Source organism: Malus domestica, chromosome 03, assembly GCF_042453785.1.
Source record: "Malus domestica chromosome 03, GDT2T_hap1".
NCBI classification, from domain to species: domain Eukaryota; kingdom Viridiplantae; phylum Streptophyta; class Magnoliopsida; order Rosales; family Rosaceae; genus Malus; species Malus domestica.
This window is the reverse complement of record NC_091663.1, coordinates 26,622,925-26,649,314: the sequence shown is the minus strand read 5'-3', so window position 1 is coordinate 26,649,314 and position 26,390 is coordinate 26,622,925. Positions and strand designations below refer to the sequence as shown.

At 37.0% G+C, this 26,390-nt stretch overlaps 4 protein-coding genes and 1 long non-coding RNA gene across 6 annotated transcripts; 3 read left to right on the top strand and 2 right to left on the bottom strand.

The window, feature by feature from the left end:
• Positions 1–1,333: 1,333 nt before the first annotated feature.
• Positions 1,334–7,015, top strand: LOC103428612 (uncharacterized). Of its 2 annotated transcripts, none has more exons than XM_008366730.4 (14): positions 1,334–1,608; positions 1,797–1,873; positions 2,167–2,367; positions 2,817–2,911; positions 3,252–3,442; positions 3,569–3,747; positions 4,186–4,527; positions 4,620–4,684; positions 4,910–4,958; positions 5,051–5,207; positions 5,545–5,629; positions 5,724–5,793; positions 5,900–6,040; positions 6,532–7,015. In XM_008366730.4, exons 1-14 carry the CDS (start codon positions 1,512–1,514, stop codon positions 6,853–6,855), a joined length of 2,073 nt encoding a protein of 690 aa, XP_008364952.3. In that variant the 5' UTR covers positions 1,334–1,511; the 3' UTR covers positions 6,856–7,015. The 2 variants fall into 2 exon arrangements, with proteins under 2 accessions (XP_008364952.3, XP_028955972.2); XM_029100139.2 differs by having other exon boundaries at positions 1,387–1,608; positions 2,824–2,911.
• Positions 7,016–7,130: 115 nt separating this feature from the next.
• Positions 7,131–7,907, bottom strand: LOC103428621 (uncharacterized). The gene is made up of 2 exons (XR_011578823.1): positions 7,552–7,907; positions 7,131–7,454 (listed from the first exon to the last, which is right to left on the bottom strand). It is a non-coding gene; the product is annotated as an uncharacterized lncRNA (long non-coding RNA).
• Positions 7,908–9,276: 1,369 nt separating this feature from the next.
• On the bottom strand, positions 9,277–12,249 carry LOC103428629 (uncharacterized). The gene is made up of 9 exons (XM_029100137.2): positions 12,060–12,249; positions 11,854–11,963; positions 11,533–11,651; positions 11,338–11,435; positions 11,058–11,145; positions 10,824–10,964; positions 10,567–10,675; positions 10,196–10,323; positions 9,277–9,682 (listed from the first exon to the last, which is right to left on the bottom strand). The coding sequence occupies exons 1-9, from the start codon at positions 12,119–12,121 to the stop codon at positions 9,638–9,640; spliced, it is 900 nt and encodes a 299-aa protein (XP_028955970.2). The 5' UTR covers positions 12,122–12,249; the 3' UTR covers positions 9,277–9,637.
• A 4,976-nt stretch (positions 12,250–17,225) lies between these two features.
• Positions 17,226–18,172, top strand: LOC108170221 (glycine-rich protein 5-like). Its single transcript, XM_017324863.3, has one exon. The coding sequence runs from the start codon at positions 17,325–17,327 to the stop codon at positions 17,841–17,843; it is 519 nt and encodes a 172-aa protein (XP_017180352.3). The 5' UTR covers positions 17,226–17,324; the 3' UTR covers positions 17,844–18,172.
• A 1,606-nt stretch (positions 18,173–19,778) lies between these two features.
• On the top strand, positions 19,779–24,782 carry LOC103407947 (dihydrolipoyllysine-residue succinyltransferase component of 2-oxoglutarate dehydrogenase complex 2, mitochondrial). The gene is made up of 14 exons (XM_029100136.2): positions 19,779–19,968; positions 20,101–20,148; positions 20,378–20,441; positions 20,550–20,577; positions 20,945–21,015; positions 21,899–21,973; positions 22,070–22,125; positions 22,248–22,292; positions 22,393–22,665; positions 22,800–22,894; positions 23,140–23,230; positions 23,339–23,449; positions 23,942–24,136; positions 24,262–24,782. The coding sequence occupies exons 1-14, from the start codon at positions 19,918–19,920 to the stop codon at positions 24,451–24,453; spliced, it is 1,395 nt and encodes a 464-aa protein (XP_028955969.2). The 5' UTR covers positions 19,779–19,917; the 3' UTR covers positions 24,454–24,782.
• Positions 24,783–26,390: the final 1,608 nt, after the last annotated feature.

The following is a 26,390-nucleotide window of genomic DNA, read 5'->3' as shown; positions in this document are numbered from 1 at the left end:
TGTGACAAAGTTCGTCCTTCTTCTTGCGATTTCTTGCGGCTATTCAGAAATTTTAATTTCTGGTTGTAAGAGTGTTTGGAAAATGCCCCAAAAAAATCACATTAAATTTTTTTTTTCTTGGCTTTTGGGTGTTATTGGTTGGGTGAAGAAAATAAATCAGGGGTTTGGGATGGAGGACGGGGCTAAAGATCGGGTTGGGGCTGTTTAATTTGTTGGATTGATTGAAATTATTTTTGAGCGAGTGAGAAATGAAGGTGAAGATTGAGAGAGAGGTAAGGAAGACAGTGAAATATGAGACAGGGAGAGGTTTGAAGATTTCAAATTAATCATGGCCGTTCATTTTTTATTGAACGCTCCTGCTTGAATGATCCCCAGGAAAGGGATCGGAGAGGATCCAATCCGCATCTTTACGAAGGTCTCTTTGCTTGTTTGACCCTTAATGTTTGTACTTTCAGTGCAATCTCAAACACAAACATGCTCAAGAACATCACAACCAACGCAAATGGAATTAACTTGGTTTCGCAATAGTTGAAGAAGAATTTCTTCTCAATTCATTTCGTGTCGATTTACGGAATTTCAAGTTTAATATTGTAAATCACTACAAAATCGTTATGCAAAAAATATGATATATAAGACCATTTGGTCATCAAATTACAAAAAAATATAGATGGATGGATTCAGTAAAAACATTATAAACCGTTTTATATATTTTTTATATTTGGTTGACTAAATGACTTTAGCTTTAATTAACTTTATACATAAATTACCTTTACAAAATGATTTAGAATATCAACGGTTTCAAATATAAACACGAAGTTTTGTAAATCAAACACCAAGTAAATTGAAAAGGATGGGCATGTCAGGTACACGATTGAGAACGGAAAAACGAGCAGTTTTCACCATGTCTTTCTTGGTTGGACCAGCCCAACCGGTGGACTTACGTCCTCCTAAATTGGAAGAACAAGAACAAGTCTCTTCTTTATCTTCTTATTATGGTACTCTCAACACAAATTCATTGTACGTAATGAAGTAAACAACGCACACAAGAAAACACTGACCAGTACCCCGTAAAAAACGTCCATAAAATATCCGTAATTATTATTTTCCCTTTTATTTTCGCCTCACATTTCGAACAACAAATATAAAAAGGTACTGATATATTCTTATCAATTTTTTACTTCTCATATGCTATTTTGATTTTTAATCATCGAATCAAATAAATCAAATAAATTGAACGAAAATCAATATATAAAAAATAATAAGGATATGAGAAAAAGTAAGAGTATGGAAATAAAATTATCCATAAAAAATCTTAGGAAAAATAATAAATTCCGAAAAACAAAAAAAAAAAATATAAAAACCATGCGTGTTTGAGAGAGTCTCTGTGTATTCAAATGAGAATTTCTTCCCCACATCTTCCTCGACAGCTACAAATATGGAATCCTCCTCTGGCCCGGTAGTACTAGTACGCACAGACTGAGACCCTAACCTGCGCATCCCCGGCGCAGGATATGGAGTCGCCCTCCTTTGTATCCAAAGCGAGGACCGCCTTCCATTCTGCGGCGGCTAAAGCGGAGCGAGTTCTCTCTGACTTAAAGCCCGATCGAGGTCTATTTTATTTTTAATCTCATTCGCTGAATCGTATTTTTCTCCGTTTACTATTTTTTACTGCCCCCAGACTTCCATTTGACTTTTCCCCGATGCTATTTTTGTTTTGTTTTTCGGGATTTGATTTCTTAATTTCGGATTATAAATGTTGTTTAGTTTTTGATAACTTTGGTGTTGAATCGGTGAAGATTCTGACAAGCAATCGCCGAGGAATTCGATCGATTACGCCGATTATGAATCGCCGAGGGAGGATGGCGAGTCAAAGGTCAGTTTGTTGTTAATTTTTTTCTGGAATTTCAAATTGGCTTTGATTTAATTGTTTTGTGTTTTTATTGTTTTGGATTGGAAATGTAGGATCAATCGGTTTAAGTTTCGTAGGATTTTGCTTTTCGGTGTTTGGTTTAGGGACCAGAACCAGTTTTTGATCATTTTCTGTTTGGCTGCTGAGAAAAAAAAGATACTACATTGTGAAATCCGGCTTACTTGAGTAGAGTTTTTGATAATGTACGATTTGATAGGATTGTTTGATTTCTATTGCTTGGAAATGAAATAATACAGGGCTCGCATGAATCGAAGCATCTTAGGTGGAGACCACCAAACATAGGGACAAAGCAAGATTGGCAGGATAGATTCAGGCACATTGGAATAGGGAAGAAAGGAGGTGAAGATACCGAGAAGGCTGAGAATTCTTCAATGGCGGTTCATTTTTATGATGAAAATTTGTACCTGCTGAACATGAAAAACGATATGGAAGCAAAGGTAGGTTTGCTTCTTTATATCTTTTATTTCTGTGTGTAACACGTTATGATGGTTTGTCTTCTAAGATTTCCGTTTTATATTTAGATCATCAATACATAATCACATCACATTCACGAATGAAAAGGTAATTTATTCGACTTTTCCCCCAGGGCCTGGCGGACTGGTTTTGTTCTTATATTAGGAAACTCAACTAAATTTTTAATCAGGTGTTTGTTCCTGTACATATTAAGAAAATTTAGTGATACACGCTCAGTAACCGATAACGATGGAAAAACACTCACATTGTGCCAAGCTGATAGATAACAAGAACAAAACCTTATTATCATCCAATTTGTGCGATGCCTAACCTGGAAAGTTTGCGATTGATAACTTAACTTACTGATTTATTTGTCCTTTTTTTCATTAGTTGTTTTCACTTTGATGATAAATTGGGATTTGATATTTGCAAGGGGGCAGAGATGATCCCATCAGTTGAAAGCTTAGTCTCAGACAACATTGTGATTCCTCCGTTGTCTGTTATGAGACAATTGGCTACTGCTGTTGAGTAAGTATTTACATTTTTGAGATTCATCCCTTTAACAAGTCTTCTTTCTCTGAAACTTTTCCTATAAACTTGTGAATCTTTACAACTTTTGGAGTTCACTTGTGTTGGAAATTTGTTCAATTGCATTCTTTCAACGTTGTGAATATGTTTATATGTTAAACGGATATCAGTTGTCTTGCATTTGTATAATCAGAAGTGAATGTCTTTTCTATAATTGGAAAGTCTCTTTCAGTAGTACATGTGCCCTTAGTTATTAAACGGTTCTATATGTCAATGTAAGTTTTCAGTTTGTACATGATATCCTAACTTTCTGCCCTTATATTTTGGAAATTTAATCCAGGGCTGGAAAGAAGTCTAAGTCATTGAAAGATTTTTTGGCCTCATCAGGAAGTTCCTCACCTGTCAGGGAGAGAGCGGGTCTGAGTCTCTCTGCAGTGAAGTCATTAGTGCTTCGTGAAAAGGATGAAAAGCCATCTGATTTTTGTAGCAACGAGAAGGTCCTAGCATTGATCCACGCTCTGTTTGATGCAGGTAGATTCATACGTTAGGTGACCTCATGACAGTTACTTCCTTTTGGTTCTTCTTAGTCCTGTTTTGTTTTTCATTATCGTGTTATGATCTTTCACTTCCGTTGTAATATTTGCAAGATATTCGCAGAGGGGAGTTTTCTAAGACGGAAGATTGATTCTGGTTCGGAGGCAATTACCACAGCATCTTTGCCAAGAGATATTCATGGTGCTCCTCCTGAAAGCCTTGTTGTTAAGTTAGCTGAAGTCATTGGGAGCTTCAGAACCCTCAAGAAAATGACTCTGTTTTGGTGCAGATTTGTTGTTGAAGTAAGTTCTGTATACCATAAGTATGAGTTGTTTGAGCTTTTTCCAATGACTTACAATGAAAAGAAAAAAAAAGAGAAATATGAGCCGACACTTCTGGCTTCCTGTATTGTAACCATAACATGTTATATATTTTCTGGAAGTACACTTCTCTTTGAATAAGGTCTAGGTAGTATTTTGTGATCTTGAGTATAAACTTATTATCTTAAACTGAAAAAGAAGAAATTGGGTTCTGTTTCAGCCTTAAGGTACAATATTATCCTGGCTTATCACATTTTCATGCAATATAATCCTGCTGAGTAGATGTCTAGCCAGAAAGTTTTCCATCTTAAATTTTCTGGGTTTTTTATGCTTATATATACTTCCTCCACTGAAATTGAATACCTAATATGCTGTTGTATCATTAATGTTTTGTTGATTTGATATTTCCTTCACATGCAGCTGAGAAGAATTTGGTCTGAGGAACAACATGTGCCTAGCATTCCCTTCGATGAGATTCCAGATCTGAATTCCTGTCTTTTGTATCAGCGGCTGCAAGTTATGAACTGTTGTGTTTCCAGGAAAAGGCGTCGTGATATCGCCACTGAAACGTTAGACTTTGTAATAAGGGAAGCTAGTCCAAATGCAGAAGATTCTGCTCTTTCCAAAGACAATCCTGCATGCCCTATTTTGTATGCTAAGTTAAGCACTGGGGAACTTGTCCTCCGATTAGGTGCTGATAGCCCATCTGGCAACCTGACAATGTTGGAAACTGGTGAACCTGTGTACTCCCCTGTGACCCAGGTATGTTTTAATAGCTTTGTCTTTCAAGGAAAACTGTTTTAACTTGCCACATTATTTGAGATTATATCATATATGCACATTATTATATGTAGGAAGTACCTTTGCTTACTGAAGATCTTATCAAAGAAAATGAGGAGTTTGTGCTTCGAACAGGAAGGTCTGTATTTGAGTTAATTCTTAGTCACTTTTTGTTTTCAAGTAACATTTGGCATTTTGCTTAAAGTGACTTGTTTATTTTTCCTAGTTCTCTGTACATATACATATTTTTTTTGCTTTTTGAGAAGAACTGTACATATACATATTAATCACAATAAACTTGCATCCTATTATCCTTATTAATCTAGGTATATTTTTTGACAATTTGCCTTTTCTTTATGGTCAGCGTTGGTGCTGGATGTTCTCAACTTCTCTCTGACATGCAGGCTTTCAAGGTTTTCACTAATGAAAGCTTATTTTGTAGATTCACTGAATGGTGTGTGTTGACTGTTCAAGTTAACTAATCTCTGACATTTATCATATGCAGGCTGCAAATCCTGGTTGTATTTTGGAAGACTTTGTGAGATGGCACTCCCCTCCTGACTGGACAGAGACTGAGCCAATTGATGAGGCTAAAGACTTGTTCGATGGTAGTGATGAATTGTCCACAAGAGGCTATCTCAGTAGCCGAATGCAAAAAGAAGGTGCCACCTTTTTTCGTTGTTCCATTTCTATATTGTTTATGTCACATAACAGCTTTGTATATCCAAGTTAACAATAAGAGGATGTCGAATGCATAACAGACTGCAAATTACTTCGCTTATAATAATACTTTGGTTTGGTACTCTATATATGTATATATGGGAGAAATTGCTTAGAAGGTAACCAGTCTATCATATTATTGCCTAGAATAAGGATGCTTAGCCATTTTATGTGATTATCTTTTAACCTTTACAATGCATACGTGCATCTTAAAGTAGGAAGTACCACCATATATTTAAATCTCATTTGAAATTTCATACGGTTATGCTTTGATGTTAGGCAATTTGTGGCGTGAGTTTTGGGATACATCCAAACCAGTTCCAGCAGTTAAACAAGCACCCCTCTTTGATGAGGATTTAGCAGTGTAAGTTGGAAGAACTAGTGCTCATTTTGCCACACCTTTTTCTGGTTTTAGCACCACTGTCTAACGTTAATAGCATCGTGTATTAATCTTGTAGGGAAGGTATCCTGGATGGTTTTGAGGACATATCACCTTCCGAGCTTTTTCAGCAGCTGTTTGTTTCTTTGGTAAATTCAATTTTTTATGTTGTTATTTTTGCTTGTTTTTAACATCGTTTAATACATTGCCGCTGTTTCTATACTGTTCTAATGATGCCCGTTCTGCAACATCCAGCTTGGTTTAGGATTTGTAATTGCTGAGGCTAAACTATCTGTGAGCAGTGATTTTTCGAAGCTGTTTTATGAGTGCAAGGAATATGTTGTTTCCACTTGTCAAAGCAGCACGTGGACTGAGAAGGTTGATGAGCTTTGCCAGGTATGATGGATCCATATTGCTAAACCAAAGGTTGATTGGTATAATTTTATGTCAACTGGACTAGTGTCTAGAATAATAAAGCCTTCGTAAAGAATACATCGACAAACGTGATTATGGCAGTCATGGATGCTCGATCAGAGATATATGTCGAAGGTGTCATCCACTCGTAGAACAAATGCTTTAAAAAACCAAAAAAGGATTATTTCAACAGTAAACTTTGTTCATGAAATATTTTCAGATAAAATTTGTTGGTAATTTTTTGGCGGCCAAGGTTATCATAAGAGAAGATGAGTTCATCTACAATTAGATTGTTTAACTGTTCTCTATCCTTCTAACCTATGCCTAGGTAGCTATCACATCTTTATAAATAATTTCAAATTATTATTTTCCTCTTTCGGGGTTTAGGGTGGGGGATTCGGGCAATAAGGATATAAATTTATTTGCGTACCCAAATTTGAGTTTGATATTCTCTTGGTCAATGCTTGGTACAGGTATATGAAACAGTGGAGACTATGTTGGTCAATCCAGAGGAAGCACTAAGAGCAATGAAGCAGCCTGAAGAATCGACGACCCCTTCAGGAGAACCAAAAGGGCGTTTTAGGAGACTTACCCTCAACTTTGGTGGTAAAGACAGACAGTTGAGAAAATCAGGTTCGAAGGACCAGAAAAACTTAAAGAGCCCCGGTAGCCAACCGTTTTCGAGTTTCTTCGACAACAAGTCATCATTATTTTCAAAAAAGCCTCCTAAGCCTGAAAACACATCCCCTGCTGAAAAATCTTCGAATACAGTTGAAAGTGATTGGACGGTTGTTTAGGTATTTTTTTCTTTTCTCCTTTCCTCTTTTTTGATTAAAAACAGGCTTGATTTTGCTGGTAATTGTAAATTGTGTTGAGCAAATGTAGACCCAAAACTGCATAAGACAAGTTAAACAGTGTAGGTTCCAGATAATATATTTATGATGATTTATTGATTTATTTGATATATTTGGATAACTAGACGATTTTTTATTTGAATGATTTTTTGTATAAAATTAAACGGTCCAGATTATAAAAAATTTACAATGAAAATACGTTAAATGCAAGTGAAGACTGAGAATGAACTGCAAGTATTATTCATCATAAAGTTATATAATAATAGGTTAGCACATTAGAAATCATATTTGTTATTTGTACCCTCCCAACTTTAACCCAAAACGAACTTCTACAGTGAATAAAAAACAACTACAATAAAAGAAAATCTCAGACATTTTCTTGGAACCATTTTCCTTCCGCTGTGGCCTGTGCTGGTCTTCACCTGTTAAATAGGTCGTTATCGTCTTCATCTTCTTCACCCACCTTATCGAACCCGAAAAATTTCGAAACGAGAACCGGCACAACGAAGTTAGAAAGCAAGTAAACCAAAAGAAGCACCCCGCTGCAACAAAAAACCCAAAAAAAAACACAGAAGATAAAACATGAATTTGACGGTTGGAAAAATGAAATTTTATCTTGGAAGGTGAGAAAACAAGTACCCAGTTTGGAGGAGGACAGAAATGTCTCCACCGGAATTGGCAGAGGGACTGACACCAAGAAAAGTAACAGCGTTTTGCATGGCCCTGGTTCTTAACGAGAGCAAGTGCTGCTGCCTATGTGGTGCAGGTGCAGCAGCAAGTTTAGTGGAATGCGTACCCAGCAGCTGCTGTCTTTGGTTTAGCTGGGTGTGCAGAGGAAGCAGTGCTGGGTGAAACAGGATGCACCTCATCGTGAAATCCCAACTAGTTAGCAGAAAAGGTGGTTTCAACAGGCCAATTGGGGAGATTTTGTTTTGGATAATGTTTATTGGCTGGGAAAAATAAAAGGGAATTGAATTGACTGTCTTCACCTGCATTTCGAGGAGGGGCGCTCTGGGCTATATATCCCAGTGGGAAGGCCTTGCTATCATATAATTTAGCCCAAACTTCTGGCCCAATAGTGCCCAGCAAATAATTACAATATAGTTCAATTTGAATAATTACATGCCTTTTGAAGGGGACCAAACCAGCCACAAGCACGGAATACCTGAGTTTTGTCAAGTTGACTATAGTAGCATGCACCCAAATTCAAATCCCGCCTCCTTAATTTCTATGAATAGTGTTATCGTCCTATTATTTGTCAAAACAGAAGGAGCAAGTTGTATGCAGGAGATGGAGGTTGGTTTTGAAAGCAATTTCGGAATTCGACACACATCAAACCGTGGGCGAGTGCAAGCGTGGACACTCTTAACCACTTTGGCCTCGTTTGTTTGACCTCCTTAGCTAGGACTGGACTAGCTAGGACTAATAACCCTTGTTTGGTGCAAGCCGGGATTGAGTTTAGTGGGATTAAGTCGGACTCGTGCCGACTAAATCCTTCGTTAGCTGGGCTTAGCGAGAGCCCCCGAAAAGGAGGGGATTGCTAGTCCCGTTTCCTCGTCTTCCCTCTCACGCCGCGTCCTCGTGCTCGTCCTGCACGACTGCACCATCTCTGACGACGACTCGTCTTCCTCCACCCACCCCTTGCCGTCTGCAACTCCAATCCCCACCCATGGAAGAACAAGTGAATTAAAGCAGCTAATTTGCAAGAACAAATGTAATCAGAGCAAAAAAAGTCAATAAAAATTCGAACGGAAGAGAGTAGAGAGATGAGTGGAGCCTACCTCCTCGTCGTCTCGTAACACACGGACTGGATCCATCTTCGCTCCTTCCAATCTCAGAATTTTTCAGTTTTTCACTTTGACGGACGACAAATTCAAACACAAGCCAAGATCATATTCAGTCATGCATTTCCTCAGAAGGCGGCACACTGCGAGATGAACTTGATTGGTGTTTTTTTTTTGGGATTTGACCAAAATTGTAAAGGCAGATTTTCTTCATCTGAGAACTGGAGAAAAATTGGGAAAGTTTTGTTTGTTGGGAAGGGAAAGGAACGGTAGAGATAAGGGAGAAAGAATTAAAATGAACAAAAGAAAAATATCTGAATTTTAAAAATAATTTAGTCCGGCACTGCACCAAACGCTTCACAAAGTTAGTCCTGCTTAGTCTAGTCCAAGCCAGTCCAGCTTAGTCCCTGAACCTAGTCCAGTCCGAGATAGTCCGGTGCAACAAACGCACCCTTTAAGTACAAGCTCGTTATACTTTTTAGAGTGTCGTAGTGAAAGAAAAATAACAAGAATATTCGGAAGAAATCACAAGAATGCAATCCAAATATAAAGAGGGCAATGATTCATAAACAAAATAAAATCCTTCGAACAAAATTGTATTTCTTTGTTTCAGAAGACGTTTACAACCCAGAAGGCCAAAGGACTAACAATAACAAATATCCCTTGGCCGCCTACCAACTCTAACTAGATCCTCACTGAAAAGACACAAGACACCAAAGCTAGCAGTACAATCTGTGACTTAATTTATAGATTAATCTGCTAGCAGTACAATCTACGATAATCAACATACCAAGCTAGCAAAATCTTTGAAACTTGGTCTCCTTTAGCAAGTTTCTTCTTTGCGCGGGAAGCTTTGTGACGAACCGACAACCAACCAAACAAGCAGAAGAGCATTGCAACCATGTCTTTTACAGATCAAATAACGAAATAAGAAGTAGCTCTCACTGGACTGCTTTTTGCCTAGCACCAGTATCTTCATGCTCCACCTGATAAAATAAGTAACAGATTCAGATTGGGGGAAAGAGTTGTGCACATCCCAACAGACGTGGATATAGGGGACATAGAAAGTTATTTCTAGTCATTTTCCCATTATAGCAAAAAAAGGGGTATTATTTGTACTAAAGGCACTGCTCTACCGACCATTTACTGAGATACCAAAGTTTTAACATACGAAAAGATCGAAATCCAACCCGTGATCATTTAGTCTATCCCCATAATAGGAAATGTAGATTTGCGTGAGTCTTAGGTGACAGCACTACTAGTTTTACTTCGAGTGATGTATCAATAATTTCAACTCAAGATAAGCGACACAACTATACTGAAAGTCTGAAACCAACAACAGAGTTCCAGTAAGTTTGCACCTCTTCAAAATCATGGCCCATAAGTTATTATAAATATAATCGCCATTTTCTGATTTCATACTTAGAGATATGATTAAAGTTGCATTAGAGCATAACTAACAATGAGACTGGACGAATTTACAATGTAACTAGAATTACCTCAACAAGCACCCTCGGCTTTTTCTTCGATTTGACAGCAGGTTCATCTTTCTCAAACTTTTTAGAAGAAAAGGCAGATTCCTTTCGCCCTCTCTTGCGAGCAACTACTGCCTCTTCATCGCTTCCAACTGTACAATAAAATCCTTTATTGAGTCCATTTGCTAGACACGAACACTAACGCAAATTTTTCCCGTAGTTTTATTATTTTTTCACCAGTTAACAATGCCTGGTGAACCTTTTTTCTTTTGACTCACGATTGAGTACAATATAGAGTATGAATACTAGACTTATGAAATTTTAGTACTGACTATGCAATATGCATGCTTCCATTTCATATTCTGTTAAAATAATAGAATATGGTTGTACTGTACCATTATCGTCATCTGCATGCGAATTGTCCATTGCAAGACCAGCAAAATCTTCTATATCATCTTCCTCTTCAAGTTCATCATAGCCTTCAACATATTCTATCTCAGGTTCCTGCTTATTTCCAAGCACAAAAGCATTTACATTATGATAAAATATACTTTCAAATAGACCTAAAATTAAATACTTTGGATTTCAGTACTAATAACTGAGACACTAGACCATGCAAAAAGAGGGCAATGATCAGATTGTACGATAGTACCTCCTCCTCCTCTTCTTCTTCTTCCCTTTCAGTCTCTACCTCTGCCCCATCAAGAACTTTTTGGTATTGTTTAAAGGGATAGTTGTATATATCTCCATAAACATTTTTGTTAAGGCGTTCTAATAGTTCTTTCTCAATGCTCTGCAAAAGAATAGCAAATCATTATGAGAACTAGGGAACATAACTAATAGCTCGGGTGTATTTATAGTGTGTGGCAGCAGCATAAGTTATAACCTGGTCCAATAGTGCAGCTTTTTCAGCCTTTTCCTCTCTTCTAGCCTCTCTCTTTATCTGTTTCCTTGGTGTTGTCATTATTTTCTCCCTGATAAAAACACGATAAATTGTCATGATACAACAGCTCAACATAGCTTCCTTAAGATGGACATTTTGGAAGGTAATGAAACCAGTTCTCTGAAGCCACTTTCCAGGCAACTTTTTTAAAGAACAATAATTATTAGATGAGTGAACATTCAATGCACAGACAAAAAGCGTTACAAATTCAGAAGATACCAACCTTGTTTTTAAAGCAAGCTTCCTCATGCGTATCCGCATCTGAGTCATTTTAGTTAGCCGTTGCTTTGTTTTGTGCACGAGAAACTTAGGCCAATACATCTGCCAAATGAGAAAAGTCAATGTGATTAACGACTTCGTGAAAGCTTACAAGTGAAGTAATAAACAGTTAAAAGAGGGTCCAAAGGGTTTCAAATACCAGATGCTTGTCAATAATTTCAAGTGCTTTCTCATAATTCCGCGGCAACTTAACTCTTTCCCATAATTTGTTCGGCATATGAGCTCTCTCTATAGTTTTCATATAAAGATAGAAGACTCCTGCAGGAAACAAACACAGCAAATACAAATAATTCATACATTGCCGCCGGCGTAGGAGCGAATTGTTGATATCAACATAACCAGAAATTTGGAAAATCGGCTAAAACGATCAGAAATCAAATCCCAATTACTGAAATAATCAAATATTGACTGGCATATCGATCAAGTAAGTAATTCCTTAAAAAAAATAGGCAAAAAGTACCGTCATGGTCGCGAATGGTGGCGTAACGACTATTAGCTAGAGGGCAGGAGCTCCGGTTACAAATCCCGGTAACGTTATAGGGGTTTCTACAGAAAATCCCAGTTTCAATTCTGCCAAAAGAAACCAAATAATTAAGAAATACTCAAAAAAACGCAGGCAAAAATGTTCAAAATTTAAGGGGGAAAAAGGAAGAAAAAGGCATATACTTGGACATGTAGCTGCAGTGCTTGTGGCGGATAACCTGCCATATAACCTCGTCGTGCTGCATCTTCAATCGATTTCGGTCGTTGCAGAGGAGGAGGTCAGGGGTTACGGAAGGAAGGGTAAAAGGGGGAGCTCAGCTGGTTAGGGTTTTAGATCCCAGACGGACCCAGAGAGAAATTGATTGGATTGGACGGGGATGAATGGGGAAATGGGGTTTAGTATTTGGGCTGTTGGGCTTAAGGGAATTTCAGAAACATGTGGGTTTTGAATTGGGCTCAGCAGAGCAGAGTGGTGGCGCTTAGGCGGATTTCTTGATGAGTATTCTCAGCCAATTTGGATGATCTGTCAAATATTCATAAAGTTAAATCGTTCATTTGTCTGATTCTACGACTGATTTGTTTGGAAGTGCTTTTAAAATAAATAAAATATTTTTAGTAGAATAATTATGGGTTCCAAAAGTAATTGAAGTGCATTTGGAAAAAAACATTAGTTATGTGCTTATTGCAAGAAATACTTTAAGTGCTCGAGAATGATTCTAGGGATGAAAATTCAATCCGTTACATCTGATAACTGTGGATAATTGCATGAATGGCACGGATTCGGGGATAAAATTTTGAATATTTTTCAGATATGGGAAAAACTGTTAATTTATTTGGTTGTGTTTTGAATTTAGTTATAAGGGTTCCCAATCCGTATCCGTCCTTAAATCCACCTCAAATAATATATATATATATATGTTCACAAGTCTAGAAATTATTTGATAATTTGGTCTTTCTCCGTAGTGGTTGTGGTAGTTAAATTTTGTTTTCTTTAGTTATGACGAAATTGTACCCAAAAAAACAAATAAACACCATTGATCAAGGCCAAAGCTTCACGCACCCAAGAGAGGGGGGTGTTGGCCAATGGATCTATGATGCCTAAGTCGGTTTCTTTGAAAAGAGAGAGAGTTTAGGGCTTAAGTGCATAGCAAATGCTTACCAAAAATTGGTGTTGATGGGGTATTTATAGAGCTAGGGCCGGCCACATGTGTAGGGTTTTGCCATGACATGTGGCCCCATTCAATTGGCCAAGGTAAGTCATCTGTAGAATGGATGAGGAATAACTAATCACAAAGATATTATTTATTAAATAATATCTTGGGATCATCTTGGAAGTATCCTTGATTGAATATGATCATGATTCATTGCTTGATTGAGTTGATCTTCAATTAGGAGAGTATTAAAGATAAATGCCTTTGAATTTTCTTGTTGCCATGGGCAGGGGAGATTGATGATATTATAGTCAACTGCTCTAGCCTCTAGGGATGTTGGACTGCGCGCGGAAATCTCTGTGGGCCCCCAATTTAATAAGGGCATTCTTGTCTTCTTCGTGAAAAAGTTCACGTGTCAACCATAGGATATTTCGGATTTTTTTTTTGCTACATACTGGCTGTTGTATTTGCTTTTGTCATCTCTTTACGTTTTTTCATTTGCCTTAATTTGCTATCATATTTGGCTTATAATGAACACCTCTAAAAAGTATTGTTATGTTTATGATGATTTGGATGTGGATATTTAGTGACAAAATTAGTATCTATTAAATTATAATGTGTCAGTTGAACAAATATTTTTTTTGCATTGATGAAGATGGATATAACAATTAACCGATAGAAAATCCATTACCCGGTGGGTATGATTATGAATAATCCACAATGGTTAGCTTGTGGTTATGGATATGGTTAATTTTTGTGCTTTTTGGAATGAATATAACATTTTCTTCCCAAGCCATACCGTTGCCATCTCTAAGGATGAACTAGCATTGGTTTCAAAAATAATTTCATCCAAAACACTTTCAGTCAAATTAAAAGCGCTTCCAAAGACCTAAGGTTCAAGTTGACGCACCGATTGCTCAAGCTGAAGCAGCTAAGGTTCTATAATGAATCCCTATTAGAAAATGTTAATGTAGCTTTTCACAAGCTCCAACAGATCGAAACGAATAGTTCACCAAATTTTTTCTTGATTTGGGTTTCAAAACTAAATCACATATGTAGAGTCCAGTTCCTTGATAGTTTATATGTTGATGACATAATCATCACATGCAATGCCAGATGCTATCAGTCGAGTGCTTTTCTGGTATCCAAATCATACCAAGCATTTGGAGAATAATGTCCATTTTCTGAGAGAAGGAGTGTCTAAAACACATCCTTGTGTTCAATATTTGTTTCTTCAAATGAACAGTTTGCAGATATATTGACAAAGGGTTTACGTGTTCCTATGTTTCAAACACAAAGGAGAAAGCTCAGGCTTGGCTTCTCTACTCCTGAGCTTGAGGGGGATGTTAAGAGTATAGATCAATGGTCATTAAAGTGCCAAGTGTCATCAGATTGGATGATCATCAGCTGGTAACTAAATGAGAATTTGGTTCTAGCCTTAGCCTGTTATATCAATGTAACAATAAAATTATTCAGTATTTTGAAGGCATTTCGAAGCCAATCCTCTTTAACAAATGACGTCTCATTGTATCCATTCACTAACATCGTCTTCTTTTTCTCTCTCTGCTCTGCTTAACACAATCACTACCAGGGCCTCCGGTCAAACTGTGCATTCAATGTTCAGCTACCATTTACCATAATTCAACTAAACTTATTTACCCATACAGAAAAATTCAGCTCAACTCGCTGTTTGGTTAGTTTCAGTCGGTAGAGCTCATATCCGTGTTGGTCAAATGAGCCAACCCAACCACCACGTCGCTTCATTAATCAAACCCAACAACGAATTAACTTTCTCAATTATCAAGCCTATCGAGCCACTTGCTACATATTTCCAGAGCATTTTTTTTATATCGAATTAAACTCTTTCATATAATTATAATCAGAGCCAAATTGGCCAAAGGAGAAAATAGGCAACAACATTGCTGGTTGAATACAGTCATGTGTGACATATTTATTTCTTAATATATTCCCTCATATAGGATATAATAAAAAAATAATAAGATTTCACTATAAAACTAATTGACAATATATAGAATAGTTCAACTTACTTGTCAGCTCGTACACGATCTCTTTTCTTAATGTGTGATTCATTCTCAATATATACAATCATTTGTCTATCTCTCTTATCATATGATAAGAAAGATCGATGTATATTTGTACAACCGGTTACGCTAAAACTTTCCATATAAAAAAGACCCACGCTCAAAAACTTCCTATTAAAGCACCTCCATCTCCATCTTTGGTCTTTCAAGCATTACTTGGACTCGAAAATCAGAGTTTTTTAGGACGTCCGAGCATGCATGCATAAAGCCTAATTTGAACAAACATTTGTAGGCGAATTAATTGGATTGAGATGTTTACCCAGTAATTTATCATTATACTGTTCTCTATTTTCTGACATGTAAACCGAAGGTAAGATATGAACTATGTGAACACTACATTTTTTTTTTTGATAGTGTTATCCATATACTCATTTTTATTTCATATACACAATTTTTTATTTCTGGCAATTGAATCAAATGAATTGAAGAATATCATTGACAAAAAATTAATAAGAATGTGTGGAAAGTAAAAATAGACATGTAAATAACACTATTCTCTTTTTTTTTATTTTTTAAAGAAAACTTTGAACATTACTTTAACTTGTATTTATCATATATATATTCTCTTTGTACCGCCTTAATTTATTATACTTTTGCTTTATTGTTGAAAGCATGGTTAACATTAATTTCTTGTGGTCCCTTGATCTTTAATCCATATAGATCTGCAAGAGCAGCAAGGCAACCTTCATAGACAAAAAGGTAAAGATAAAAAAATTTGAGTTAAACAAATAAAGAACAATGTGAGCACTTCTAATTTGTCATTAGACATTCATCTGTTCACTCTTTTTTCAAAAACAAAAACTCGTGCATACTTTAAGATAATAAAATAATTTTTAGCGTGTAGAATGACAAATTAAAATTATGAACGACGATATTCTAACGTGTTATACAATGTAAAAAAAAAAAAAGTAATGTTAGGTACACTAGTTTTTTAAACCAACTTTGCAAACTATATGATGTGTCACTAATAGAAAATAAGTATGTTAATCATCAAGTAAGTAATAATCCAATCATAGAAACAACGACGGCAGATGATTTACAAAATATGGTTTAAATAAATCGTCTCGCTAGCATTACTCCAAAAATATATAGCAGAAAAGTTGGATTAGAATCTTTTGATGAGAATAAAAGTTGGTTAGTTCTATCCACCCAATACATATTCTTAGTTAAGTCCTCATATTAGAGCATCTTGAATGAAAAAACTTAAATTTTATATCTATGCTCTTATATTTGAGTACAAAAAAAACAAAAAGTGGTTTTGAGTTTTTTGGTTTTCTTATTCAACGCAAAGACTTACCTATATTCTTATATTCTGCGTTTTAAGATTTGAATCTTTGTTTTGGAGGAGAAAACATTGGAGTCAAAAACCAAATTTGAGTTTCGGCAATTTTGATACATGCATTGAAGATGATTCGACTCAAAACTCAAATGTTATTTTTCTTGTTAAATAACATTTTTCGTTGTTGGCATGAGCTCCACCCTGAACTGATGAATTAAAACCAAATCAGAAAACTTAAAAATGAGTTTTGAATCCTATATCTCCGGTACATTGGAGATACAGTTATACATCGATCGAGACAAAACAGTTCGGGGAACGATGTATTATGTAGTGCACCAGATTCCTGCTGAAAACATGAAACGAGGCACATGTAGTCACCAGAAACCCATGAGAAAGAGAGAGAGAGAGGAGGGTATCTCATGCAAATTGCAAAAAGTCCACTCGAATTGCGCTGGAATGGAATGGAAGTAGCAAGAGCTAGCAAGCAAAGTGAAGATCCAACAAGAGTAGTCACGGTTGAAGAAAATTTCAGTGTATATGGAACAGAATATGGTATAGCACGTTCCATATTATAAATAAAAAGACGTTAAAATATGCATAAAAGTTTGACATATCAACCCTATATGATCACATGGTACACATAAAAATTTATCTCAACATCGAGTGGGGCATGCATGTTGCATCGAGTAAAGGCAGAGGGTTTTCTTTTTCAAAGACGTACAGTTGGGGTTTGCATGCATTAACTGTCCCGACACGGTTTTGTAGATGAGAAGATGGTCCAAAATTTAAGACCAAACCCTACTACTATCTCCACTCTGGCCATCTTACCCTTCATATCCATGTCTATATATAATCTTCTCCCTCAATCCCCTGGTTCACAACCAAAGGTCACTTAATTAGCAACTATATCCGAACTATGGCTAATTATAAGATGACTTCTTCTTCTAAGTTTCTTCTTCTTGTGCTTATCGGTGCTTTCGTTTTCTCTACTGGTGCAAGAAAGCTCGGCAGTGAAAAGGGTTCCCTTGAGGATCAGAAAAACTTGTTTCACCGTGGTGGTGGTGGACTAGGCGGTGGAGGTGGTGGTGGTCTTGGAGGTGGAGGAGGTTTAGGAGGCGGTGCTGGTGCTGGTGCTGGATTCGGTGGTGGTGCTGGAGCTGGAGCTGGTGGCGGACTTGGCGGAGGTGGTGGACTTGGTGGCGGTGGCGGTGGAGGATTAGGCGGTGGCGGCGGTGGAGGAGTAGGTGGTGGATCAGGTTTTGGTGGGGGAGCCGGTGGTGGGTTTGGAGCCGGTGGTGGTCTTGGGGGTGGAGCTGGAGGAGGTGGCGGAGGAGGATTCGGTGGTGGTGGTGGAGGAGGACTTGGAGGAGGAGCTGGGGGAGGTTTCGGTGGAGGAGCTGGTGCTGGCGGTGGGCTTGGGGGTGGATTGCCTTGAAGACGTACGTGTGCATGAATACTCTACGATTCATTTCTCCATGCACTTCCAAATCAAATTATATATCTTATTTGAATTAGTAATTTAGTACGTACTATTGAACTCTCTCTAGCTCTATGAGTATGTTAAGGACAGTCTTGTTGTTTTGTGTCAACTGTAATGTGTACCATCGTTGCTTTAGCAACCAAGTATTTTAATCGTGATGACCATGTTCGAACCCTAATTTGTTGAAGGCACAAAGCTGATCTTCGTATGATTGTTAATTACCCAATTGTGCTAATGTATCCATGCATGTGTTACAGTGTTATTATAAGAAACTTTTATCTGCACATGATCTCTAGCCAAAGCTAAGCTCTTTCTCTTAATAAAATCCAACAATATATATCTTTGAATGTTGTAAAGAAAAAAGCAGTATCTTTGTACAGGGCCGTCTCTGAGATTTCGGGGGCCCTGTGCGAAATTTATAAAAGGGCCCCTTTTTAAGATATATATTTTTTTAAGTATGACAATATATTGGTACTAGAAAATAATAACTTAAATCAAAACAACCTTTAAGACTCATTGATTGTAAGTTTACAAGTGTCATTAAATAAGTAAAAAGAGTTATAAACATAATCTTCACTAAATAATAAAAAACAGTTCAATCTTAAGCAACCAAATAAAGAAAGAAAAAACTTCAAAAACTCTAACTTTAGAGTTTCACTTGAATATATAGCATTATTATATAATTAATAAAATTGAAAAGAAAATCATTTTTTAAGGTGTTGTTATTAACACTCCTAATATCTCATTGTGCATTTCAAATTTTTATATTTAGAAAGAAAGAAAAATTTATACTTATAAAAGTGCACTATAAGATTTTAAAGTGCTAATAAAAGCATTTTTTTAATATATAACATTATTACATATAAATATAAGATACCAAAAATTTTTGGGGGCCCTTCGAATTTAGGGGCCCTGTGCGATTGCACCTTTCACTCCCCCTCAGCGCCGCCTCTGTCTTTGTAGACTTATGAGTTATAACTTCTTATTGTTCGATAATAGAATGAGATAAGTTAACGTGGTTTATGTAATGGAGCTATCCATTAGAAATTTGTCTACTTTGAAAGATTTGTCTCGTGGTATAATACAGGTGGACGACTAATATGTCTCATTTTTATAGTTTATTAATGAGTTTCGTGAAATTTTGACACTCAGTAGCAATATTTCAGATACACTGAAAAATCTTTAGCTATCGATGCTCTCGCTCGTTTCCATTATTTGTTTATGAGTAATTTTACTATCTATTTATACTATTTTTCTAATAGAGGTCGGACCCACCAACGCATGTTGGTTCTATCTCTAATAGAGAGACGGAACAAATGATGGTATAACTAGATGATAAAAATAGCATTTTTGTTTGTTTATAGATTCGAAGATGATAAACATACACCTTTTTTAGCGTCTCACATATCTCTACTTAGTCATTTTAGTTGTTTTAATTTGATTTGTTCAATCAGATGACTATAAATAAGGAGGGTTGTATGGAAATCTCTATTTAGTCATAATGTTCATTCATTGAAAAATATCTATTAAATAAGAATAAAATGATAAAAATACTCTCAAATTTTGTCAAATCATTGTTTGTAAAATTGAGGGTATTTTGGTTCTTATATAACAATTTTTCACATAATGATCAAAATGATTGATAGTAGACAAACTCTGGGACCACATCTATTGATTTCAAATCTCACGGATCAAAGTAAGTAGTTATGCAAATTTCAAATATCATTTTAGCTAAAAATATCCCTACATATTATAATATATAAAGTACCGCTTAAATATCTAATACTTAAAAAAATCTCTTGACCCAAAACCGAACCAGCCCAAACCACCAACCCGAATAATATACTAAAAGAGCAAGACGTGTAGCTTACACATCTTGGCGCCGCGTCTCTTTCTGCGTGTGAATGAAAGTGACATTTATAATAGTATCAAAAAACCCTACGTTCTGAAATCTTCACTCCCATTTGTACAAATTTCGCTTAAACCCTAAACCCTCAAAGAGAGAGAGAGACTGATCGAAACAACGACGATGCTTGGCGTTCTAAGGCGAAGAGTCGTTTCTGGGGGCTCCTCTGCTTCGGTAAACAACCCAATACTACATATTTTTTCTTGCATATATTTTTTTAAATGAATTTGATATATATATATATATATATATATATATATATTTCGTAGATTATTCTGAAAGCTTTATTTCTGTTGTTTGTCTCAGATTTTGGGGCACTCACTGCTGTCAATCCGACCAGTTGCAAAATCGGAGGTTCTTTCTCTACTACTTTGTATTTCCCCCTTTTTTTTCTATAAAAAAATTCAAATATATATTGTGTTCTTCTGTGATGTTACACGATGTGCATGCTTATGTTTACTATAAATTGAATTTGGTTTTGCTAGCTTCTATCAACGTCGAATTCAGAAGTGTGGGTTTACTTTTAATGTGTTTTATGTGGTATGTTTATTGCATTTTTGGATTTCCATGCACGCGGGTACAGATTTTACTTCAACCCAAAGGAGGATTAGACCGTATTCGAAACCTTTCTCACCTCATTTTTGCAGGTAAGTTTTTCTGAAAGATGGATTACTTTTACATACGGTTTTGTTTTATATCTCAATCAATGTGTCGGTGTGATTGATCCTGCTGTAATACATGCTTCCTTGTCACAGGTTCCTCGCCTTGTAGCAGGACAACAAGGTTAGTGACCGCATTATGTTGTTTCTGTCTATTCTGTTTAACTCGATAATTACCAGCCGGTGTCTTGTGAATTGACGGTAATGTTATCCTATTGTACATTGTGTTCTGCATTCACAAAAGAGATTTGTTCTGCTTTCCAGTCGGATTGTGTACACTACTTGTGTAGACAATGTAATTATGTATCCGTATGCGTAAATGATTGATAATGTATGAAGCAAGCAAGGCTCTTAGGGTGAAAACCTCTCTTTCTCACGCTGCATCTGTTTGAAGTTTATGGTGCATTTGTTCTCAATCCTGGTTTTCTGATGCTTTGCTTGACTGAGTGACAACATAACCGTTTGAAGTTTATGGTGCATTTGTTTCTCAGGAATGTTGGTGGCTATATTCTGCCAGAGCCTATCAGGCAAATGTGGAGCAGGACCTTTTCTTCAGAGATTGGTCGGTTATCTACTTTTCTTCCATCAATTTAACACACTCGAATTTATAATTGTCTGCATGCTGTTTATTGTTCAAGGATACATGCTTGCTTTATGTTTAAAGTAGTAGGACTATAGTACTTGTCATTGCCAATTAGTTTTCCTTTTAATATTTTTTTATATAAATATTGTCGTCAGATTTATTTGAATGGGGAGTCAGTGAACAATTTAGTTTCATTATAACAGACACCGTTGTGAATCTAAATTGGCAACACTACAGTTGTATTGTATATGTTCTGTTCTCTGTTAATTTTATGCATCTAATATGCAGTGACTTAAATAAGGAGAAATGTCAATGGTCAATCTAGTATGGAGAACAGTCGTTAATATATTGTCCTGTTCATATGTTCACTTAGAAACAGGAAAAAGAATCACTTCAAATATTTAATCTCTCTCAAACATGCGCATGGACGGACTGATATTCACAAACAATTAGAGCTTTGACGAGCTTGGGAGAGAGAGAGAATCTGGGTCCTCTTACGAGTTCAACCCTATAAGTGCTCTCCAAAACTGGATCAATAAGGGACAATACCTGTAGGAGGAAAATAACTAAATGTAGTTGGATTAAACAAGAAAAGAAAATGTAGTACTAGTTTTTCACCGATTCGCTAGAACTTAGGAGTGGTTTCATTTTTAAGTTTCATAATGTGAAAGTAGGAACGAACGAACGAACATCCTGGAGTAAGTTATTTAAAAACGGTACTCTTCAAACTTTGCACAATTTATGACACTCTCAAAGTATTTTAGTTCCTGTGAGGAAATTAATGTCTTTGGTATCTCGTCTCTCTCTCTCTCTCTCTCTCTCTCTGGGTTGAGGTTTAACTTTTGGCTTCCATATGATGCAGGGGATATGGTTGATGCCGTCGTCCCTTTTATGGGTGAATCTATCACTGATGGCACTTTGGCGAAATTCTTGAAGAGTATGCTCAGCCACTTCCTATATTCTGTCAAATATACATAACGCTGAATGTTCTTGGGTCTGATTCTATGACTGATTATGCCCTTTTTGGAGGCAGAGCCTGGTGATAGGGTTGCAGTTGACGAACCAATTGCTCAAGTTGAAACAGATAAGGTTCTATAATAAAGTCCTATTTGAATGTTAATATAGTTTTCCACAGTTGTAAAAGGGATTGGTAACCCCTAAGTGACAGGAACCATGAGTAGGATTTTAATTCTGTGATTATTTTTCATCAGGTGACGATTGATGTTGCTAGTCCTGAATCCGGTGTGATCCAAAAGGTATAGATTTTAGTCCCATTAACTTTGGTGCTCTTTCATATGAGTGCATTGGTTGCTGATGTTTTAGTTCATCCTGTGTGTTTACTTTAATTGTTGGCAGTTTGTGGCCAATGAAGGGGATACTGTCGAACCAGGCACCAAGATTGCTGTTATCTCAAAGTCCGGTGAAGGTGTAGCCCATGTCAGTCCGTCACTGAAGACATCGGAGAAAGCTCTTGCTCAACCATCTCCCCCTGTTGAAAAGATTGTCAAGAAGAAAAAACCTAAAGTTGAAACTACACCTGTTACTGAAAAGCGTAAAACTCCCTCTTCACCACCTCCTAAACCCTCTGCCAGAGAACCTCAGCTTTACTCTAAGGAAAGGGAAAGACGAGTAAGTCTTCTATGGTTTCTTATATTATGTTCATTTTTAGCATATTTTAAAATATAAAATGAAAATCCTCTGCAAGATTTTATGAGGCTATTTTGATGTTCTGCTTGTAATCATTTAAAACCGCATGATTGAAGATTCCAATGACAAGGCTTCGGAGGCGGGTTAGTATAAGATTGAAGGACTCACAGAACACATTTGCAATGCTGACGACATTCAATGAAGTTGATATGTGAGTTCAAAAAAAGTATTCTTCAGCATTCATCATGTTTTTTTCTTCCAGCTCTTGGATTAATTCACCAACTTTTGGCATGCTCCATCTTGAATAAATTGACTCTAGTTTTCTTTTGATGCTATTGCATGTATTTTCTTTGGTGTGGCTGGTTAGCGGAACTCAATCTGTGCCTTTCCAGTTTTATCAGGGATTGTATATATGCGTCTTCTTTTCTTCCCTCACTGGTTTGCTGCTTGTGGTAGGACCAATTTGATGAAGCTTCGTTCTGAGTACAAGGATGCATTTGTTGAGAAGCACGGAGTCAAGTTGGGGCTTATGTCTGGATTTATCAAAGTACGCCATACATAATACGTGTAGAATTGCTAATATGAAAGACAGAATAATATGTTGCGTGCATATCTATATTCTGTACTCTTATCTGTATTTGTTTTCTATTAACAGGCTGCCGTCAGTGGTCTCCAAAACCAGCCTACTATTAATGCAGTCGTTGATGGGGACGATATCATATACAGAGATTACATAGATATAAGTATAGCCGTTGGCACTCCAAAGGTTTGGCCATAATTCTTTTGATTTATATACCTTCCATCTTGACAATTTGCAAACATAGATGTCAAAATAGCAACTTTTATGTGAAACTAAAAATTTTACCCCTCTTTGATTTCGGCATTTCCATTTGCAAGTTCGGTCGGTTTAACAGTCTTCTAAATCCGTAAGATCCCATCCAGAAATCTATTTTTTAGATTTTTAAGAGTGAAAATGTGGTATTCCTTCTACAAACTGTCACATAAGCTCAGGGTTTGTGACGGTATTCTTGTCGTTTCATCTGTTTGACCGTATAATTTAGTATGCAGTGTGACATATGATTGTTGACAAACTATTTTGTTTTAATACCTCAGAAGTTGTAACCTTTGTGTAAATATACATGTTTTTCATGGTTATTATGTTCTGGAATGAGTAGAAACATAGTAGCTGATCGTACCTGTAAAATAAGAATGCATTTTAATTGCTTCTTTATAAGTTTTTCAATTTATTTTCTTGCAGGGCCTTGTTGTGCCAGTTATCCGCAATGCTGATAAAATGAATTTTGCTGAGATAGAGAAGGAGATCAACACCCTCGCAAAGAAAGCAAACCATGGATCTATATCAATCGACGAGATGGCTGGAGGTACATTTACATTATCTAATGGTGGAGTTTATGGAAGCCTTCTAAGTACCCCCATCATCAATCCCCCTCAGGTTTGGTGCTTCTCTGACACGATGAACTTGGACTTTTATTATCTTGTTTGAACAACTGGAACTTCTTATTCTGGGTAGACACCAACGTTGGAAACGTAATCTCACACAAGCGATTTTTTTGGCAGTCGGCAATCTTGGGTATGCACTCAATAGTTAACCGTCCAATGGTTGTCGGAGGCAACATTGTCCTGCGGCCGATGATGTATGTTGCTCTTACCTATGACCATAGGCTCATTGATGGAAGAGAGGCAGTTTACTTCTTGCGTCGTATTAAAGATGTTGTGGAGGACCCTCAGAGGCTTCTCCTCGACGTATGAAGCCCCCCATCAGCAGTGGTACGTGATTTGATTCGGGCTTTTGAAAAAATCTGATATACTACAGGAAACATAAATACGGAAGGCACCATTTTTGGTAGGATTTTGATCTGTTAACTGAGATCCTAGGTGAGTTGTTCAATTGAGGCTTGTCAGGCTGTGTTTTCTAATTCTAATAGTTGATCGACCCCGTTTTCTAGATGTTTTGAGCTACTGTGAATCTTATATCGTAGGAATTATTTCCAAGGAACATGTATTTAGAACTTCTTCAAATCCTTGTGTAGAATTTATCTCATGTCGAAAGACATTATATCCTAAACTCGATTCTTAGATTTTGTTTTGGCTGATTATTTGATGGTTTGTTTTGATGATCCCCATAATATTGTCATTGTTATTTGTTTTTTGCTTTGCAAAGTACGAGAATAGAACTGTTATCGGCATTTCTGAAAAAGTCATATGGCACTCCCATGTAAAAATATAAGAGAACAATTTGGAGGAATGCATGATTACATTTCTGGAGAGCAAATAACAGCTCCCATTCACAGAAGTATTTTACATGTTGGTAGAGTAGAATATGAATTCAAAGATAAATAGTTGAATAGGAAGTTGATGTTCTCTTTGATAAGGTAGTAACATGCGTTACATGTGGTACCTTTATATAGATACGTCGAAATTGTTCTTTTTGATAAGTTTAGAGATCAATTCTCACGGGTGTGTCTGTTTGACCTTTTTAAGGATCATTGGACTAGACTAGATTAAGTGTTTGTCCAATCCGGTGCTTGTTGTCCACACTAGACTAGTTTTAATGAGACTTGTTTATACCATATTTAGGGCCTCGTATTTAGACCTCGTATAAATACTCAGGGGACTTAAATGTTATTATGTGATAAATGAAGGGGCAAATATGTAATAAGTGAGGAGTCCTTATTCTATAAAAGGACCTCTCACCCTCACAATTAGGGGAGGCCAATTCCAAGGCCCTTTCACCCCCTCTCAAAGCTCTCCCTCTCAGAGCTCTCTCTCCCTCAAATAAATACATAATCAGTGTGGACGTAGTCCAAACCTTGGGGTGAACCACGATACATCTTGTGTTATTTACATTTCTTGCAGATTCACGGTCGGATTTACGTTATTCCAAGACCTTCTGTTTTGTGCATCAACATTTGGTGCCGTCTGTGGGAAACGACACAAAAGCTATATCGGTTCTTTTTCATTTTTTCACCTCCGCTGTGAATTTGCAAAAATCCAAAGCTTTCCCAAAAAAACCCCACGGTTCTCCATTTTCATATGCCTAACAACAACAAAAACATAAATCCATCTGAATTTCCTCTCTCTACAATTCAAAAGAAAAAGATCTTTTGGTCCCTCCCATAGCGGCTTTGACCCCGAGTTCTGAGAACACGCAGAGTTGAGATCTCAATTTTCCTCTTAGGGGGGTACCTTTCTTACCGAGCTGACTTAGCCATCTCCGTCGCCCAAACTTCATTGTCCAAAACCACCGCCACCGCTGAAAAGCCCATCAAGATCCAACACTCCTGTTAGAGATTCTGAGTGGGAGAAACACCATTGACGCAAACTACAGTCCGCCATCATTGGTGGACTAGGCCATGCTGATCATGAAGCGCAACGACTTCGCCGAAGTCTTGGACCCCAAAATCGGACCCTGCCGTGATCCGCCGCATGGCGGTGTTGGCTGCGAAGTGCAGGCAATCCTCGGCCAAGAGCAGGCCCACACTGGCGGAGGAGGTCGAGGGCCTCAAAATCGCGAGGAAGAGTGCCATAACTTATAAACGTCGCAGCTTCATCTCCTTTGGATCTTCAACCGAGTGCAACCACAGATACAAGGAATTTGCAGGGCTCTACAGATGAGTTGGTTTTGCAGGGCTCTACAGATGAGTTGGTTTTTAAGAGATTTTGGGATTTTTGCACTTTATAAATTG

Bases quoted from the DNA above. Each gene is read 5' to 3' on its own strand.
- LOC103428612 (XM_008366730.4), top strand. From the start codon at position 1,512: ATGGAGTCGCCCTCCTTTGTATCCAAAGCGAGGACCGCCTTCCATTCT. The intron at 1,609-1,796 runs GTCTATTTTATT...GAATCGGTGAAG, and splicing joins TGACTTAAAGCCCGATCGAG to ATTCTGACAAGCAATCGCCG. The intron at 2,912-3,251 runs GTAAGTATTTAC...AATTTAATCCAG, and splicing joins CAATTGGCTACTGCTGTTGA to GGCTGGAAAGAAGTCTAAGT.
- LOC103428629 (XM_029100137.2), bottom strand. From the start codon at position 12,121: ATGCAGCACGACGAGGTTATATGGCAGGTTATCCGCCACAAGCACTGC. The intron at 11,964-12,059 runs GTATATGCCTTT...TTCTTTTGGCAG, and splicing joins CACTGCAGCTACATGTCCAA to AATTGAAACTGGGATTTTCT. The intron at 10,676-10,823 runs GTACTATCGTAC...GGAAATAAGCAG, and splicing joins AAGAAGAAGAGGAGGAGGAG to GAACCTGAGATAGAATATGT.
- LOC108170221 (XM_017324863.3), top strand. From the start codon at position 17,325: ATGGCTAATTATAAGATGACTTCTTCTTCTAAGTTTCTTCTTCTTGTG.
- LOC103407947 (XM_029100136.2), top strand. From the start codon at position 19,918: ATGCTTGGCGTTCTAAGGCGAAGAGTCGTTTCTGGGGGCTCCTCTGCT. The intron at 21,016-21,898 runs GTCGGTTATCTA...CATATGATGCAG, and splicing joins GACCTTTTCTTCAGAGATTG to GGGATATGGTTGATGCCGTC. The intron at 22,293-22,392 runs GTATAGATTTTA...AATTGTTGGCAG, and splicing joins AATCCGGTGTGATCCAAAAG to TTTGTGGCCAATGAAGGGGA.